The following is a 17,754-nucleotide window of genomic DNA, read 5'->3' as shown; positions in this document are numbered from 1 at the left end:
CGACAATGACCTTGGATGATGTAGCGGTCTCGCGAGACCGCTACGTCATCAGAGGTCATTCGTGCAATGCATCCCTGGGAACGGAAGATGCTGGCAGCATGGCTGAGAGGCGGGAAGGCTCCAGGGGCCGACAGAAGGTGAGTATATTCCTATTTTATTTTGATTCTATCTTTTACAGGATTATGGTACTCAGGGCATGGAGGAGAGTCTCCTTTCCTCCAGACCCTGGGTACCATCCGCACATGAAGTACTCACTTTACGCATGGTGGGCATAGCCACATGTGTAAAGTGAGCGTTTCAGTGCAATCCTATGGCGGCAGAATCGCCGCGATTCCGCAGAAATCATGAACATGCGGATTTTACCGCTATGCAATTCCGCAGCGGAAAAATTTGCAGCATTGGTACAGCAACTGCGGAATCCCATAGGAATGCATGGGGATGTGTTTTAGAAGCGATTTATCTATTTTTTTTTTTTTTTTTTTTTTTTAAGCGTTTCAGTGGCCGCGGAAACGCAACGTGGGCACACAGTTCATTTTTAAATTGGAGGCCACGAGCCTTTGAACAGAGCCCTAATAGATCAGACACATTGAACAGCGGTATACTATTAGCACCAGCAGTTATCTTGTTACCGCCACTTTTGATCTTTGTTAAGATCTTCATGTGACCAATTGATACATGCTCCAGAAATAACACTGTAACCTTAGAAAATTATGGAGGGCACCACTGAATGGGATCACCAATTACATGCTATATACCAACATCATAGACCAGAAAAGAGGCATGTAAATAGGAGGGATCACCAATAAAGTATAATAAAATACAAGATAATGAACTTTTTATTAATCATCCAAAACAAACAACATGCAGTGCAAATATAAAAACAATTAAAACCGCACAATTGCGTTCATTTTACATACCCAAAAAGAGGGGGTAATAACCTCTGCACAAACCCTTAATAAATCTATGTATAACAAATGTACTTGCAATACACCTGGTATAGGTATATAAAGTCTAACAACAAATAATAAAAGAAAGTGACATATATTCCACCATCCACCTAATATGATAATGGATGCAAACTGCCTAATAAGTATAGCAAAATATTTGAACAAGCAGACTTATTCAAAGAAGCACAAATCCTAGTTGTCAAATTGCCCCCAGCAAAAAATACTCCAACCCAAATGGAAACTTGGAGGATTTATAAAGGTGTTATGCTGCTCATGCAGTATGAACAGACCAATGATCAAGGGACCCAATAGCAAATGGCCCCCTCTATACAACCTGTTAGGAGCAAAATAGTGCTGGCAGGTTGAACCCTGGTCCAGTAACCAGTGGAGGTAGGAGTGAGGAAAGGTGAGGCAGAGGCAGAAGAAACGCCCGACGCGTTACGCCAGAACAACTGGCTTCATCAGGAGCAGTGTCATGTTAGTGGATGGTATATAAATACCCATAAAATCAACTTACAGTCAGGGAACAGGTGTAAGCTTGAGGGTGGGCCCAGACACAGTGTGAAACTCGCAAACCGGAAATGAGTTGTCCGGTATTGCACAGCCGCAGTAGACCGAGGTGAAGTAAACATAATGGTGTACCAAGATGGCGTCGAGAGAACTCTATTGCGCATGCCCCAAATAGCGCAACTACCGGGAACACACCGGAAGTAAAATATCCGGTGTTGCGCAGCCGCAATGGGCTAAGATGAAGCATACAAGGTAGACCAAGATGGCGTCCGGCGAGCTCCAAGGCGCATGCTTGGATCAAAAAAACACTGATGTAAGAGTAAAGGGCCCAGACCGTCACCCGCATCCTAGCAGAAGCCAGTTGTTCTGGCGTAACGCGTCGGGTGTTTCTTCTGCCTCACCTTTCCTCACTCCTAATTTTTAATTGTTTTTATATTTGCACTGCATGTTGTTTGTTTTGGATGATTAATAAAAAGTTCATTATCTTGTATTTTATTATACTTTATTGGTGATCCCTCCTATTTACATGCCTCTTTTCTGGTCTATGATCCAGAAATAACACTGTATTACAGTAATAATTCCAATACATAGTATCCTTTTTTCTCTCTCCATGAATCAACCTGTGAATCAGGGCCAAATATGTGTGTGTGTATATAATTTTTTTTTTTTTTATAAATATAAGCAGTCTTGTCATGACTCTCCATTAACTCAACTTTTTTTTGTTTGTTTGTTTTATAGGGGAAAATTACAGGCCACCTCAAAAAAACAAACATTGTATGTATTCATCCAGTGTGGACCATGCTCCATCATACAGTCTCTTGGTCACGATTTTTATTTTTATTTCCAGTGTGGTAAAAGTGACAGCCAGATTTACTGTTGAACTGAAAGTCAAAAGGGTTATCAGGAAAGTTGTGTCCCCATGCGCAGCTTGTTGTAAAATGACACCCTGCTTTCCTCATCTTCCTTGGGTCCAGTGCCAAGTCTCCACTTCTGCAGTGATGAGCTTGGTGGCTCTGCCTGTGTAGACAAGCATAGTTTTGTTTCATTTTTTTGACAGCCATTCACGTCTGTACACTACTTTTCTGAAACTGTGAGTTGTTCACTGGGGGACAATTCTTCTTACGGTATTTGCAAAAATAAAATGCATTCTATTTTGGGCTAAAAATCATTGCTGCAAATGGGTTTCATTAAAAATGTTGTCTAGTTTGTCTTAAATAGACTGTGTTGTAGAATGAGATAAAGGGAATCTGCCACCAGCTTTGTGTTACCCTGAGAGCTGCATGATATAGGGCTAGAGTTTCCTGAGATGTCACTTACTAAGATCCTTGCTGTAGTTTTGATGAAATAGTAATTTTATCTGCCGCAGTACTCTGAATGCTGAGCCCTGTATAACCCCACTCACACCACCGATTGGCAGCTCTCTGAAGTAATAACACCAGCTCACCCTTTCTTAATAAATCCTTTCTTACTTGGAAAAGCCAGGCCGCACCTCTGTACAGGATTTCATAGATACTCAATGGAGAAAGGAAAAGGTCCATCTTCTGGGATCAATAGGTGGAAGGTAAAGCCTTGTCTTTTATTGGTGAACTTTGTTAAAATCCATACACTTTGCAACGATGGGTGGAGGTCCTCTTCCCCCCCACATCCCACATCATTGCAACATGTATGGATTTTAACAACAATCACCAATAAAATACATGACTCTACCTTCCATCTTTTGATTCCAGAGCCCGAACCATTTTCCTTTCTCTATGGTGTATACTCTGCATAGGCAGAAAGCTACCAACCAGCTGGTAAGGGCAGAGTTATACAGAGCTCATGAATATGGAGGACTACCTGGCAGCAGGTTTAGTAGTGATAATCTGCTGATAAAACAGTGATTTTTTTATTAATCCTACAACAAGAGACCGAATAAGTGACACATAAATGGATGGATGACAGGAATCAGTGACACATAAATGGATGGATGACAGGAATCGGTGTCTGTCTCTACATTATGCTGCTCTCCGATTAGTTGGCAAAAACCTGCTGACAGACTACCTTCAATGAAGTCTACATCGATGGTCTGACAGGGAATTCCTAAGGCTATGTGCACACGTAGCAGAAAATTTCTGCTTAAAAACCGGACTTCCTTCCCAGAAACTGCGTGTTTTCTTCTGAGCGTTTTCCCGCACAGTTCTTGCGCAAAAAACGTGCGGTTTTTTATGCGTTTTTTTTCCGTGCGGTTCTAGACCCATAGAAATACGGAAAAATCCACAAAATTAATGAGCATACTGCATTTTTTACCGCGAAGCGTTTTTTTTTCGCGGTAAAAAAACGCATCAATATGCACAAAGTGCAAAATGCATAGAAATGAATGGGAAGCTTATTTTTAGCGTTTGTATAGCGGATTTATTGGCAAATCCGCTAAAAAAAAAGCTAAAAAAACGCTGTGTCTGCACACAGCCTAAATGTCTCATCTGTCTCTTTCTCTGTCTCTTTCTGAGCGCCTATCAGCCGTCTTATAACCACAGACCACATCAAACTTCAATTTTCAGGGAAACAAATGGCCTGTAAAGCCAAACGGGGCAACATTTTTTTTTAATGGAACCTTATTGTGAAAATTATTTTTGTCTCTAAATATATGCACATGTGAAGAAAATGAAATAAAAGATGGCAACCCTGTTGAATTTAGAAATTGTCGTTGTTTAGAGAGCACTTACACTAGAACAAGCATTATGGGCTTGCCAATCACTTGATGAAAGAGCGATTTTAAAGTTTGCTTGAAAATCATTATTCTCGGCAGCTCATCGTCTTGTGTACACAGGACACGTGCTGCCTAGAACATTATTGTTGTACGTGCACAGAATGACCAACTTTAACTACATTGTGATGGCATGGAAGTGCTTTCGACCTGTCTAAACTGCCATTACGGTAAATCGTTAAAGACCTGCTTGCATGTAGTCTATCTGCGGGTGTTTAACGGCTCTTGGTCGGCAAGTGTAAATTCGCCTTAGATGCTGATTTCAAAAGTAACGTTAAAGTTGTAATTTTTGCAAAAATGTCTTGTATTTTTGTAAATTGTCTTTACTGATTTTTGGCAAGTTTAATTCTCTGCCCGGAAATTGTCTAAAACGTTGCCTCCCCGTGACCAGAGAACCTACTTGGCTGCCACCCTAAATAGCATTTTATCTTATCATGTTTGGTAAAATTCCCAGATGTCCCTTCACTTTACAGTAATTGTGTTGCTCTCCTTTGCAAGTTGACTACTGTAATATGTGCAGTGTATGTGCTCTTGGCTGCACTTGTTTTCTTAGGCCTTCTCTACACTTTCTCATTTTATTGTTATTCTATTTTTCTTAATTTTTCAAGGTCAGATCTCAGTTTTATGTAGAATGTCACATGTTGAGTCTGAGAATTTGCTGCTTGTGCAAAAAAGTCTCAAGCGTGGAATGTCACTTTCAGGCTTTGATATTTTACTTACCGTAAGTATTTGTAAGGCCAAAACCTGGAGTTGGACATAAAAATATGATCTGTGTTAATACTGTATCCAACTTCCGTTTCTCTTTTTCTTGTGTAAGGCTTCTTTTATACTTGCTGTGTGTGGTGTTTTTTTTTTTTTTTTTTTTTTTTTTTTTTTTTTTCCAGTTTTTGCGGCGCCAATGCATTTCTTTGGGGCTGCAAAAACGGCCTGAAAAAAAAAATAGTAGGAAGGCAGTGTTCCATATGGCCGTGAGGGCTGTGTTTACGGCCGTGAAAAAAATATGGAGTTTGCTCGATATTTTTCACAGCTTAGGCCTGTTTCACATTTCTGTTGTCGGCGGTCAGCTGAAATCCGCCAAAGGTAAAAAAAAGAATGGATCCGCCTCCGTTTAGTGACATACGGATGTCAGCGGACCATTTTTCCGGACGGATCCGTGGAAGATGCAAAGTGCCGAAATTTGAGAGAGAGATTTCCGGGTGAAAATGTTTCCCAGAGCAAAGCGTTCGGGCATGCGCACTAGAAAATAGCGGACCGTCAACCGAAAAAAAGTTGCAGGGTCCGTCTGCTCTGCCCGGGAACCGCTCAAATTTTCACGGATTTGTCAAAAACCGGATCCAACGGATGACCATCAGTCAACATCCGCCACTCATGCAAGTCTATAGGGCGCATCCGTTTTTTTCAGAAACTGGCGGATTTTGACTGACGTCAAAAAACAGAAATGTGAAACAGGCCTTACGGACACTGCTGCAATGCATTTCAATGGTACAGCAAAAACAACGTTAAGTTGTTTTTGCAGTACACCGTAGTTGCGGATCAACGCTTTTTTTTCCCTACTATTTGTTATAACAGGGAAAAACGGCGATCCGAGAAGGTGTTTTGCGTCTCGTTTTTACGGAATACCGTGAAAATCAGGGCAATATGACCCGTAAAAACAGGCCACAAAAAAACACGGCAAGTGTAAAAGCAGCCTTAAAGTAACTTGAAGGGGTCTTCCCAACCTAAAATCACTTTTTTGGTTTCTTATTTTTGTTTTATATCAATTTTCACTTATAGGCTGGGGTCACACTTGCGAGTGGAGTGCGAGAAACTCGCGCATCAACACCTGGCACTGCCGCCGCCGGTTCGGACCGGAGCGTTCAGCTGCATAGAAAGACAAGCAGCCGCACTCTCCAGTCCGAACCGCCGGCGGCAGTGCCGGTTGTTGAGGCGTGAGTTTCTTGCATTGCATTTGCAAGTGTGACCCCGACCATACTCCTCCCGTTATCAGCACAGAAAGGCTACTCGTTTGGTGCCCCATTTGTATTGATGGAGCAGTTCAGTTACCCTTATTGTCCATCTATCTTTGCTTCCACAGTTTTGAAATGTTACGGGTAACCTGAATTTGTTAACATTTTTGAAGAGGTTACACAATACACACGTGACACATCTGCGACTCTTTTCAAGCGCTATGTAAGGCAGCAGCTTTCACAACTGTGCTGTAATGAGGCAGTGACCCAGGGTAGTTTTAACTTATGTCTTTATTTTGGCAACTTACAAAATATAACTGTCTTCCATACAAGTATGGCGCGGGGCCACATCCACTGGCCGGAAGTATGTATAACTCATGCATTCCCTCCGTTCCCCTGTCTGAAACCGGCAAATGCACACAGTGACTGCAGACATATCTGTTTAACCGGACAATCCCTTTAACTGAAAGTTCATATGAGAATTGTGGACCGGCGTCAATCCCAAGACCCAGAGTGGAGGGAGAGATCCGTCCCAGTACAGTCCTACAGATCTCTCCAAAAATAAAAGCCCATGTCAGGTTTACCTAAATCTGACATGGTCAAATAGTTTGACCAAGTCCACACTCTTATTTTGCGTTGTACCACGGCAGTACTGTGATCACAATGCTCTCCAGCGGGTTCAGTGTGTTTCTACACACCTCCTGGGGGAAACACAACGACCCTCGTATATAATCCCGTCACAGGTGTTAGATACTGGTACACCACCACATAGGTGCTCACACACTGTTTAGAGGAGCTTGTTTTCTTTCACTGATGAGTAGAGGAAGGTTCCTCTGCAGCAATGGTCACTGTGCAGTGATCGCCATGTACCTAATGAAAGGGAGAGATGGTAATAACCCTCTGTTGCCTTCTCTCTGTGCAAGTCATTAGGAGGCAATTTATGAAGGGTTTTCCTGCATCACAAATTCTGGTGTAACTTATATTTGTACCTAAACTTTGCTATTTCATACTGTCTATGCCAACATTTCTAAAAGTGCTTAAGAGAAGCTGTGGGAAGCCCTAGCCAAACAGATTTTCATCAGACATAAATATTAGTAGTAGTTTCTGCTGTCTCATTGCCACCAATAGGTATTGGATGGTGTGTATGGGCAGCCCAATATGCATCTTGCTCGAGTCTTAGGCTATGTGCACAGGTATGCAGAAAATTCCTGACTGAAAACCGGACTCCTTACCAGAAAACGCTCGTTTTTTATGCGTTTTTCCGGAGGGTCCCCAGTCTCATAGAAAATATCTAGAAATGCAGAATTTTCCGCGAAATTAATGAGCATTCTGCGTTTTTTTAACGCAATGCATTTTTTCGTGGGAAAAAACGCATCAATATGCACAAAAAATGCAGAATTTATTAAAATGAATGGGATGCTTCTTTTAAGCGTTTTTTAAGCGTTTTATTTGGTAAAAACGTGGAAAAAAAACCGCTTGTGTGTGCACATACCCTAACTCTATGAGAGAGGGTGAGTCCTGTTCACACAGGAGGGGGCTTTTCAGTGAATGATTGTCATTTGTGCAGTACAAGAGATCATGCCACCTGACAAATGAGTATTTTGCAGTGTAAATGCATCCTTAAAGAGATTGTCTGGCCTTAGAGTATAAGTCTGCAGTTATGTGACTGCAGACTTGTGAATCCTCACATTACACCAGTGGTGAGGATGCACCAGAAGCAGGCGGTCTTGTGATCGCAAGGGTGCGACTTGCATATTTCCGGCCATATTCCAATTAGCGAGGCTGGACCCGTCTCTATACCCTTCAGGAGGGGTCATGCATGTCTAGTCAGCAAGTGACTGTATGCGAATCACATACATGTGGTCCCGCGTCCTCCACTGCCATCACCTGAGAATCCTGACAGCGCTTAGTGTGTGCGATGTGAGGATCGACTAGCCTGCAGTGACTGCAGACTTGTACCCTAAGGCCGGATAACCCCCTTTAAGTTATGAGGAAACATTAAAAGAATTATTTACCGTATTTAGTCTTAAAAAGAGACAGTTAAGGGGTGACCTGATTATTTTGTCCAAGTAGATAAATGGCCCTTACAAATAATAGTTAAATTTGTTTCATGTCAAACATCATCAAAAGACAACAGGTCACGTCTCTTGTCAGGAGAGAAAAAGGTTCAGTGTCTAATAGAGGCCATTCTTCTATAACATGAGACTTATTAAACTGACCTCAGGAGCAGCTTGTGGTGTGTGTGTGCATATCAGGCCCCCATGCCCCCCCCGAACCACCACCATCTATTGATTCCTATATTGGTACCCTGCTTGACAAGCCCTTTGTACAGTATAAAGTGGGGGAAATAAGTATTTGATACTGATTTTGCAAGTTTTCCCACCTACGGAGACTGGAGGTGTGTAATTTTTATCTGTAAGTGCTTGCAGTGTGTGGCAAGAAGACTGTTTTAAAAATCCATTTCCAATGTTCTAATTGGTTTCATACTAGTCATTAAGGTGTTGGTTTCCGCAGACTAGTCGCCCTACTGTTACCTTGCCCCTGAGGGTGTGATAACATGACTTGCAAGTCTTGTGCTTCAGTGCAAACTGTCATGAAATTATGAGTCAGTTTGACCCATAGGAAAAAAAAACCTGTCTCTAACTAATGGCTAATACATTCCATTATTCCGAGTTAGGCCACATGCACACATTCAGTATTTGGTGAGGTTTTTTTTTTTTTCTTACCTCTATCTGTAAGCCATAACATGAAGTGGGTGATAAATACAGAAGTGGTAACATGTTTCTATTATACTTTTCCTCTGATTGTTCCTCTCCTGGTTTTGACTTACAAATACTGAGATAATATACTGACCAAATACTGAACGTGTGCACATGGCCTTATATGAAGCCGTATTATGCCATCTGGACAGGTGCCTGGGTCCATCCGATGCTGTATGCCTCTGATTTCATGTATGGGGCATATAGAACACAAGAGAAAAAAACAGTGTATGTGTGTATTGAGGCATCCAGAAGCAATTCCTTTCGAGCGCCTGTGTGCGCTGCCCAATGCACAAGTATTGCTCGTTTTGTGTCCAGTTTGTCCCTGCAGATTTGTACAATTGGCGTAGTACACAGTCAGCGCTGTAGGGCCTTTATTCTGAAATCTGACTAATTCACAGGGTGGAGGTCTGTTCCAGGTTTTTTTTTTTTTTTTTTCTCCAAGCAACAAAGGATGTTTCCATAACACTATTGTGCTTAGTGAGGAAGGGAGTGAATTGTAGGAATGGCAGCCCTAGTGTCCTGGTGTCAGGCATAGGGCATGATAAACTCCACTTGTATGCCAGCGATTGGATGGTCAAGGGTTTCAGATAATAGTATGGTGGTGGGGGCTGGAGTAATCCAGGACAGGTGCTGTAAGTTCGGTCCAGCCATGAATAGCGGAGTCTAAAAATACAAAGAGAGAAATCCCCCTCCCCAACTTGACTTTTAAAGGTGCAATGTGTTGTTTCCTCTGTTGCAGAATGGCATACCCATACCAATCATCGGGGTTCCCAGGATATCCAGGCTACCCAGTAAGTATTCTGCATGCCTGCAGTCAGCCTTTTGCATAGATTTAAATTAGTTCTGGATGACGTGAAATTCAATAATATGCAAATAATAGTATCACTGTACGGACTAAGCAAACCAGGCGGAGTGACGATCATAAGACTCTGCATGGAAAGTGACTATTTCTCGTTCGCCTTATTGGGGGACACAGAGACCATGGGTGTACGCTGCTGCCACTAGGAGGCTGACACTATGCACAAAACAAAGGGTTAGCTCCTCCTCCGCAGTGTACACCCCACCGACCGGCAGGAAATTCCTCAGTTTAGCTTAGTGTCAGTAGGAGGTGGACACGGGTCTTTCATTAGACCCATATCTACCTCGATGTGCGTCGTTCCTTTTCAGGTTTCCGGAGGGATACAGTGTGAATGGTCACTACTGTACTCCCACAAGAGACTATGAGTACGGCGTGTACTGCCACCCCGTATCCTCATAGCTCTCAGTGGCGGGACCACAGCTTAGCACGGGTGCGTGCCAGCGATCAGGAGAGTCCTCGCCCCCCGCCTCCCACCCACTCGCCTACCAGAGCCTGTCGGTCGGATGAGGCGCGGATACCACAAAGACGCAGACAGCGTGGGATATATCAGATACCTTTATTGCAAACGGAGGTGAGTATGCAGTCCAAGACGCAGCCCCCTGGCGGTTTCAGGATTCTTGGGAGCGGTCGCCGAGGGAGTACTGTGGAGTCTCTGTTCTATGCTTCTCCACCTCCTTCTTTCTTCGGCGTTCGGCAGGGGATCCAGGTGATAGGTAGGGAGGTGGCCGCGGCGACGCTGCGAGACCTCCGCGCTGCCCCGCGCTGACAGGCGGCCGTCGCCATTAATTTAGTCCCCGGCTTCATTTCGGGCCTTCTCTGACGTCGCGGCCACGCCCCCCCGCTCTCTCTCATAGGCGGGCTTCTCTCCCGCCCGTTCTAGGACCACCCACCGCCTCTCAGAGCCTGCGGTGGGCAGCGGGCGGTACCCTCTTTGCCTCAGCAGCTAGCTCCGCCCATCTTCTTCGTTTGAAGGCACGCGTTTATCCTGGTTCCCTCAGGCTGCCGCCATTTTATCACCATGTCAGCCGGACACAGAGGGATTCCACGTTCTCCTCTGCTGGGGCCCTGCATCTTCAGACGAGCCGTGTATCAGCACCTTTGGGGACACCGCATCGTGAGTAGCTCTGCAACTGCAGACTGACACCCTTCTCTGCCTTCTGTCCCCCAACCTTCCAGCATTTCCGCAGGTTTCTTCTTTTCTCCTTCATTATCCTATCTCTAAGGCTGAGCGTGGCCGTCCGCCTGCCCCCACCCCTCTACCTGGACTGCAGCAATCCCATTCAGCATGACTCCGTCCAGGAGCCACCTATTGCGCCACGTGAAAGCGAACCCCCCCATTCCTGGTTGGGCCTCGTTTCTTTCACAATCTGTGGCAGGCCTCACCAGGGTGTCTCAGTCCATAGTAGCCGTCCTTGATAAGTTGCCCCTGGACACTTCTGCAGGGTCCAGCAGGTCACATGAAGCTCCATCTGAGCCAGCCAGCAGAAGCCGCAAAGGCCCAGACAGGATCACCGGCCGGGATCCCCTCCTGGCCTCACATCCCCACATAGTCCTTCCCAGCAGTCGCCCTCCCGTGCCTCCTGACCCGAGTCAGGTGAAGCGTTCTCGGATGTGTCATCCGAAGGGATCTTAGAGCTGGACGCGGACATGAAGGTTACGGTACAGAACCTCATTGCTGCGATTAACCACACCTTCGAAATCTCAGACTCCCCTGCGAAATCCTCAGAACAGGAGGTTTCGTTCAGACGGGCAGAAACACCTTCCAGGGTCTTCGCCTCCCACTCTGAGTTTGGCAAGATCCTTACCAGGGAAAGAGAAAATCCGACCAGGCGCCTTCAAAGAGGGAAGCGCCTCGGCGTGCTGTACCCGTTTGCCAAGGAGCTCACCAACAACTGGTCTGCTTCTCCCTCAGTAGACGCACCCGTGTCCAGACTGTCTAACAGCACGGTCCTCCCGATTTCAGGTGTGGCGTCACTAAAGGATTCGAATGATAGGATTATAGAATCCTTAGCAAAGCATACGAAGCGGCTGCAGCGGTGCTAAGCCCAGCCTTCGCTTCCTCTTGGGTAGTGAAGGCCATAGCCACTTGGGCAGAGGATCTCTGCAAGGGCATCCTAGGTAAGGCCCAACCAGAGCAATTGTCCGAACTGGCCAACCAGATCTCCCATGCAGGGGATTATCTGCTCTCTGCCTCCTTGGATGTCGCGTCTTGCGCAGTTCAGGCGTCAAGCAGCGTTGTGGCAATCCGACGTACAATTTGGCTCAAGGCTTGGCAGGCGGATTTGAATTCAGATAAGTCTCTTACCAATCTGCCTTTTCAGGGAGCGCGTCTCTTCGGATCCCAGATGGATCAGATTATTAAGGACGCCACTGGAGGCACGAGTTCCCTCCTCCCTCAGTCCAAGCCTCGCAGACCTCCGCTAAAACGTCAGTTTCGGCCCTTTCGGACATTCCACCGTTTCAATACGGCAGACAACTTCTCTAACCAACAGAAAACGCAGGTACGCCAGGATAGAAAAAAGGCGTCTTTCAGACCCACTCCCTCCAGGCGATCTCACTCCTCCCAGGGCAGAACCTCCGGATCCAGATCTGGACAGTCCACATCAGCATGACTATCAACGAACCCCCGAGAGTCCTTCCCAATTGGGAGGTCTACGTCTTTTCTTCAGAGACGGCTGGCTTGCCTCAGTAGAGGACACTTGGGTCAGGGAGGTGGTATCATCAGGATACAAGATAGAGTTCATTTCTCATCCCCGGGATCGTTTCTTCGAGTCCCAACCTCCAAAAGATCCTGCCTTAGTTCCGGGGTTCTTTGCGTCCATCGCCTCTCTCCTCACTTCTGGAGTGATCGTGCCCGTCCCCGAGTCAGAACGGTTCACAGGGTTTTACTCAAACCTGTTTGTGGTACCGAAAAAAGGCGGTACAGTTCGCCCCATCTTGGACCTCAAGTTACTCAACAAGACAGTCCGACTGCATCATTTCCGAATGGAGTCTCTGGTCGGTAATCGCTTCCATAGAGACGCAGGAGTTCATGTGTTAAATAGACATTCAAGATGCCTATCTACATGTTCCCATATTCTCCGGCCATCAGAAATTCCTGCGATTCGCCAGGAACATTACCAATTCGTTGCACTGCCGTTCGATCTCGCCACCGCACCCAGAGTATTTACGAAGATCATGGCAGCGTTGATGGCCTTGTTGAGAATCAAAGGTCTCGTTCTTTTTCCGTACCTCGACGACATTCTGATCGAAGCTCCATCCTTTCATCAAGCTCGCCAAAGTCTTACCATCGTCCCCGACACCCTGTCCAATTTCGGGTGGCTCATCAACAAAAGGAAGTCCTGCCTTTTTCCGACACAACGTCTTGTGTTTCTGGGTCTATTGTTCGGCAATCGTCTATCGAAGGTTTTCTCCCACAAGAAAAGACTTGCTCCCTGCAGCGGGATGTGCGAGCGCTGCATATCTTACGACTTCCATCTCTCCGGACAACCATGAAAGTCCTGGGAAAGATGGTGGCAGCGACAGAGGCGGTTCCCTTTGCCCAATTTCACTCCAGACCCCTCCAACACGCCATACTGTCTCGGTGGAACAGGTCTGTTCTTTCCCTGGACCGCCCATTTCGTCTTTCATACCGGGTCAAGCAGTCCCTCAATTGGTGGCTGATGTCTCCTCTCATCTCCCTAGGACGGCCATTCCTTCCCATTCACTGGCAGATTGTGACAACGGATGCCAGCCTCCTCGGCCGGGGGCAGTGTTCCGCAGTCACACTGTTCAGGGTCGATGGTCGATTCAGGAGTCAGCTCTGCCGATCAACGTCCTCGAGATACGAGCGATTTATCTGTCTCTTGTTCACTGGGAGAGGCTTCTCAAGGGCCTGCCTATCTGGATTCAGACAGACAATACCACAGCGGTGGCATATGTCAACCACCAGGGGGGACACGGAGTGTCTCAGCCCTGGCAGAAGTGTTCAAGATTCTTCATTGGGCAGAGCTTTCAGTCCCGGCAATATCCGCGGTGCACATTCCTGGCGTGGACAACTGGGCCGCCGATTTTCTCAGCCGTGAGGGTCTAGTGGCGGGAGAGTGGTCCCTACGTCCGGAGGTATTTCTTCAGCTATGCCGTCGTTGGGGAACCCCGGACGTAGACCTGCTAGATTCTCGCCTCAACAGGAAAGTTTGTATCCAGGGCTCGAGATCCTCTCGCAGTGGGCGCCAGCGCTCTGGCCATTCCTTGGTCGCAGTTCAAGCTCCCCTACCTATTCCCTCTTCTGCCTCTTCTTCCCAGGCTGTTGAAGAAAATCAAGGCGGAAGGAATTCCAGTCACTCATCGCCCCGAATTGGCCCAGAAGGGCTTGGTTCACGGACATTGTCAACCTTCTCGCGGACGCCCCCTGGAAGCTTCCAGACAGGGCAGATCTGCTGTCTCAAGGTTCGATTTGCCACTCCAATTCTCGGCCACTCAATTTAACGGCGTGGCTGTTGAAATCGAGGTTTTGAAACGATCAGGCTTTTCGGATCGAGTTATTCATACTATGATCCGGGCCAGAAAGCCATCGTCTTCCAAAGTTTATTACCGTACCTGGAAGGCCTATTTCACTTGGTGCGAGTCCACCGACATTCTGCCCATACATTTTTTGCTCCCTTCTGTCCTGGCGTTTCTTCAGGCAGGGCGTGATGCAGGCCTTGCCCTCAGCTCTTTAAAAGGTCAAGTTTCGGCGCTGTCCATTTTATTTCAGAAGACGTTGGCCTCCCGTCCTCAGGTCAAAACCTTCCTTCAAGGAGTGGCTCATACGGCTCCTCCGTACCGAGCGCCCGTAGATCCTTGGGATCTTAATCTGGTTCTTGAGGCTCTGCAAGGTCCTCCCTTTGAACCTCTCAGGGAACTTTCCCCTATCCCTCCTTTCATGGAAAGTAGCCTTCCTAGTGGCCATCGCCTCCATCCGGCGCGTGTCGGAATTGGCGGCCCTCTCTTGCCGCTCTCCTTTCTTGGTACTCCTCTAGGACAAGGTAGTTCTGCGGCCTCTGCCCGCTTTCCTTCTTAAAGTGCTGTCCACTTTCCACCTGAATGAGGATACTGTTCTCCCGTCCTTTTGTCCGGGTCCAGCTCGTCCTCGGGACCGCTCCTTGAACTTGCTGGACTTGGTCAGGGCGATGAAGGTCTACCTAGCTAGGACGACTTCTTTGCGGAAGACAGACTCTCTCTTCATCCTTCCAGATGGGGTGCAGAGAGGTCAGCCGGCCTCCAAAGCTACTATTGCTCGCTGGATCAGATCGGCAATTTTGGAGGCCTACCGGGTCATACATCGATTGACCCCCTCCGGGAATTAGAGCTCACTCTACCCGGGCAGTGGGTACCTCCTGGACAGTGCGCCACAGAGCTTCCGCGCTGCAGCTTGTAAAGCTGCAACCTGGTCATCGGTTCACACATTTGTGAAATTCTACAAGGTCCACACCTACGCTTCGGTGGATGCCAGCCTAGGTGGAAGGATTCTGCAGGCAGCGGTGGTGAGTCCGCAGGCCTGATGGAAGTTTGCTTTCCCGCCCCAGGGACTGCTTTGGGACGTCCCATGGTCTCTGTGTCCCCCAATAAGGCGAACGAGAAAACAGGATTTTTGGGTTGCTTACCGTAAAATCTGTTTCTCGGAGCCTTCATTGGGGGACACAGCACCCTCCCATGTTCTGCAACTCCTGTTCTTATGTTTGTTGGTTATTTACAGTTGAGTTGTCCTGTTTTTCAATCTATTCTGTTACTTCTCCTACTGCTTTCTCACTAACTGAGGAATTTCCTGCCGGTCGGTGGGGTGTACACTGCGGAGGAGGAGCTAACCCTTTTTTTTGTGCATAGTGTCAGCCTCCTAGTGGCAGCAGCGTACACCCATGGTCTCTGTGTCCCCCAATGAAGGCTCCGAGAAACAGATTTTACGGTAAGCAACCCAAAAATCCTGTTTTTACCGTCTAACTTTTTATTATTGTTTCATTGGTAAATGATGGAATCTGAAAAAGACTACTTTGTTGGAGCTCATCTTTGTACTTTTCCCTTATTATTCCTAGTGGAAAGTATAGCCGTGGTGACAGCTGAGTGTTGCCATTGACCTTGTCACTGTGTCAGCACTTATTGGACAGTGTGTGGGTTCACCTCCTGTTTACAAGGTGAATGGCAACACTACAGTCATGGCCAAAAGTTTTGAGAATGACACAAATATTATATTTTCACATGATCTGCTGGCCTCTGGTCTTTATGTGTGTTTGTCAGATGTTTTTATCACATACAGAAATATAATTGCAATCATTATGAGTAACAAAAGGTTATATTGACAGTTAGAATGAGTTAATGCAGCAAGTCAATATTTTCAGTGTTGACCCTTCTTCTTCAGGACCTCAGCAATTCTCCCTGGCATGCTCTCAATCAACTTCTGGATCAAATCCTGACTGATAGCAGTCCATTCTTACAAAATCAATGCTTTTATTTTGTCTGAATTTGAAGGTTTTTGTTTGTCCACTCGTCTCTTGATGATTGACCACAAGTTCTCAATGGAATCAAGATCTGGGGAGTTTCCAGGCCATGGTCCCAAAATCTGTTTTGTTCCCTGAGCCATTTAGTTATCACCTTTGCTTTATGGCAAGGTGCTCCATCATGTTGAAAAAGGCATTGTTGATCGCCAAACTGCTCTTGGACGGTTGGGAGAAGTTGCTCTTGGAGGACATTCTGGTACCATTCTTTATTCATGGCTGTGTTTTTAGGCAAGACTGAGAGAGAGAGCCCATTCCCTTGGCTGAGAAGCAACCCCACACATGAATGGTTTCAGGATGCTTGACAGTTGGCATGAGACAAGACTGGTGGTAGCGCTCACCTGGTCTTCTCCGAATAAGCCGTTTTCCAGATGTCCCAAACAATCGAAAAGGGAATTCATCAGAGAAAATGACTTTACCCCAGTCCTCAGCAGTCCACTCCCTGTACCTCTTGCAGAATATCAGTCTGTCCATGATGTTTTTCCTGGAGAGAAGTGGCTTCTTTGCTGCCCTCCTTGAGACCAGGCCTTGCTCCAAGAGTCTCCGCCTCACAGTGCGTGCAGATGCACTCACACCTGCCTGCTGTCATTCCTGAGCAAGCTCTGCACTGCTGGTAGCCCGATCCCACAGCTGAAACACTTTTAAGAGACGGTCCTGGCGCTTGCTGGTCTTTCTTGGGCGCCCTGGAGCCTTTTTGGCAACAAGGGAACCTCTCTCCTTGAAGTTCTTGAAGATGCGATAGATTGGTGACTGAGGTGCAATCTTTCTAGCTGCGATACTCTTCCCTGCTAGGCCATTTTTGTGCAGTGCAATGATGACTGCACGTGTTTCTTTAGAGATAACCATGGTTAACAGAAGAGAAACAATGATGCCAAGCACCAGCCTCCTTTTAAAGTGTCCAGTGGTGTCATTCTTACTTAATCATGACAGATTGATCTCCAGCCCTGTCCTCATCAACACCCACACCTGTGTTAATGGAGCAATCACTGAAACGATGTTAGCTGGTCCTTTTAAGGCAGGGCTGCAATGATGTTGAAATGTGTTTTGGGGGATAAAGTTCATTTTCTAGGCAAATATTGACTTTGCAAGTAATTGCTGTTAAGCTGATCACTCTTTATAACATTCTGGAGTATATGCATATTGCCATTAGAAAAAATGAAGCAGTAGACTTTGTAAAAATTAATATTTGTGTCATTCTCAAAACTTTTGGCCATGACTGTACATGGTTAATTTACCACGGTGCTTTAAGAAAAGATGGACCAGAATTGTTTTATGAGGAATATATGTATTTGCTAAAGCAGACATGCCAGGTTCTCTTGAATCCATATTTGAACTCAAAACTCTACAAATTGTGTATAGTTAAAACTCATGTAAACCAGTGCTTTATTTGCCACAACTGCAGTACAAGATTGCCCATACACTGATCAGTGAGTAGCAGTTTTTTTTCCCTTAATTTTTGCTTGAAAATGTCTCTTCAC

The 17,754-nt window shown here is 46.2% G+C and overlaps 1 protein-coding gene across 3 annotated transcripts in view; it reads left to right on the top strand.

Annotated features, from left to right (window-relative positions):
- ANXA7 (annexin A7) overlaps positions 1–17,754 on the top strand; it is a 91,357-nt gene that overhangs the window by 13,296 nt on the left and 60,307 nt on the right. For 2 of the 3 annotated variants that reach the window (XM_073585869.1, XM_073585868.1), the window contains one exon: positions 9,648–9,699. In XM_073585869.1, the coding sequence (XP_073441970.1) occupies positions 9,649–9,699 (51 nt within the window). In that variant the 5' untranslated portion in view covers position 9,648. Of the gene's footprint in view, positions 1–2,195; positions 2,232–9,647; positions 9,700–17,754 lie in introns of those variants that run through there. The other variant, XM_073585870.1, reaches the window with a different exon arrangement.

This window comes from Dendrobates tinctorius, unplaced genomic scaffold (assembly GCF_039654945.1).
Source record: "Dendrobates tinctorius isolate UK_male_01 unplaced genomic scaffold, ASM3965494v1 ptg000089l, whole genome shotgun sequence".
NCBI classification, from domain to species: Eukaryota; Metazoa; Chordata; class Amphibia; order Anura; family Dendrobatidae; genus Dendrobates; species Dendrobates tinctorius.
Note: the sequence above shows the minus strand (reverse complement) of the source record. Positions and strands in the feature narration are given on the sequence as shown.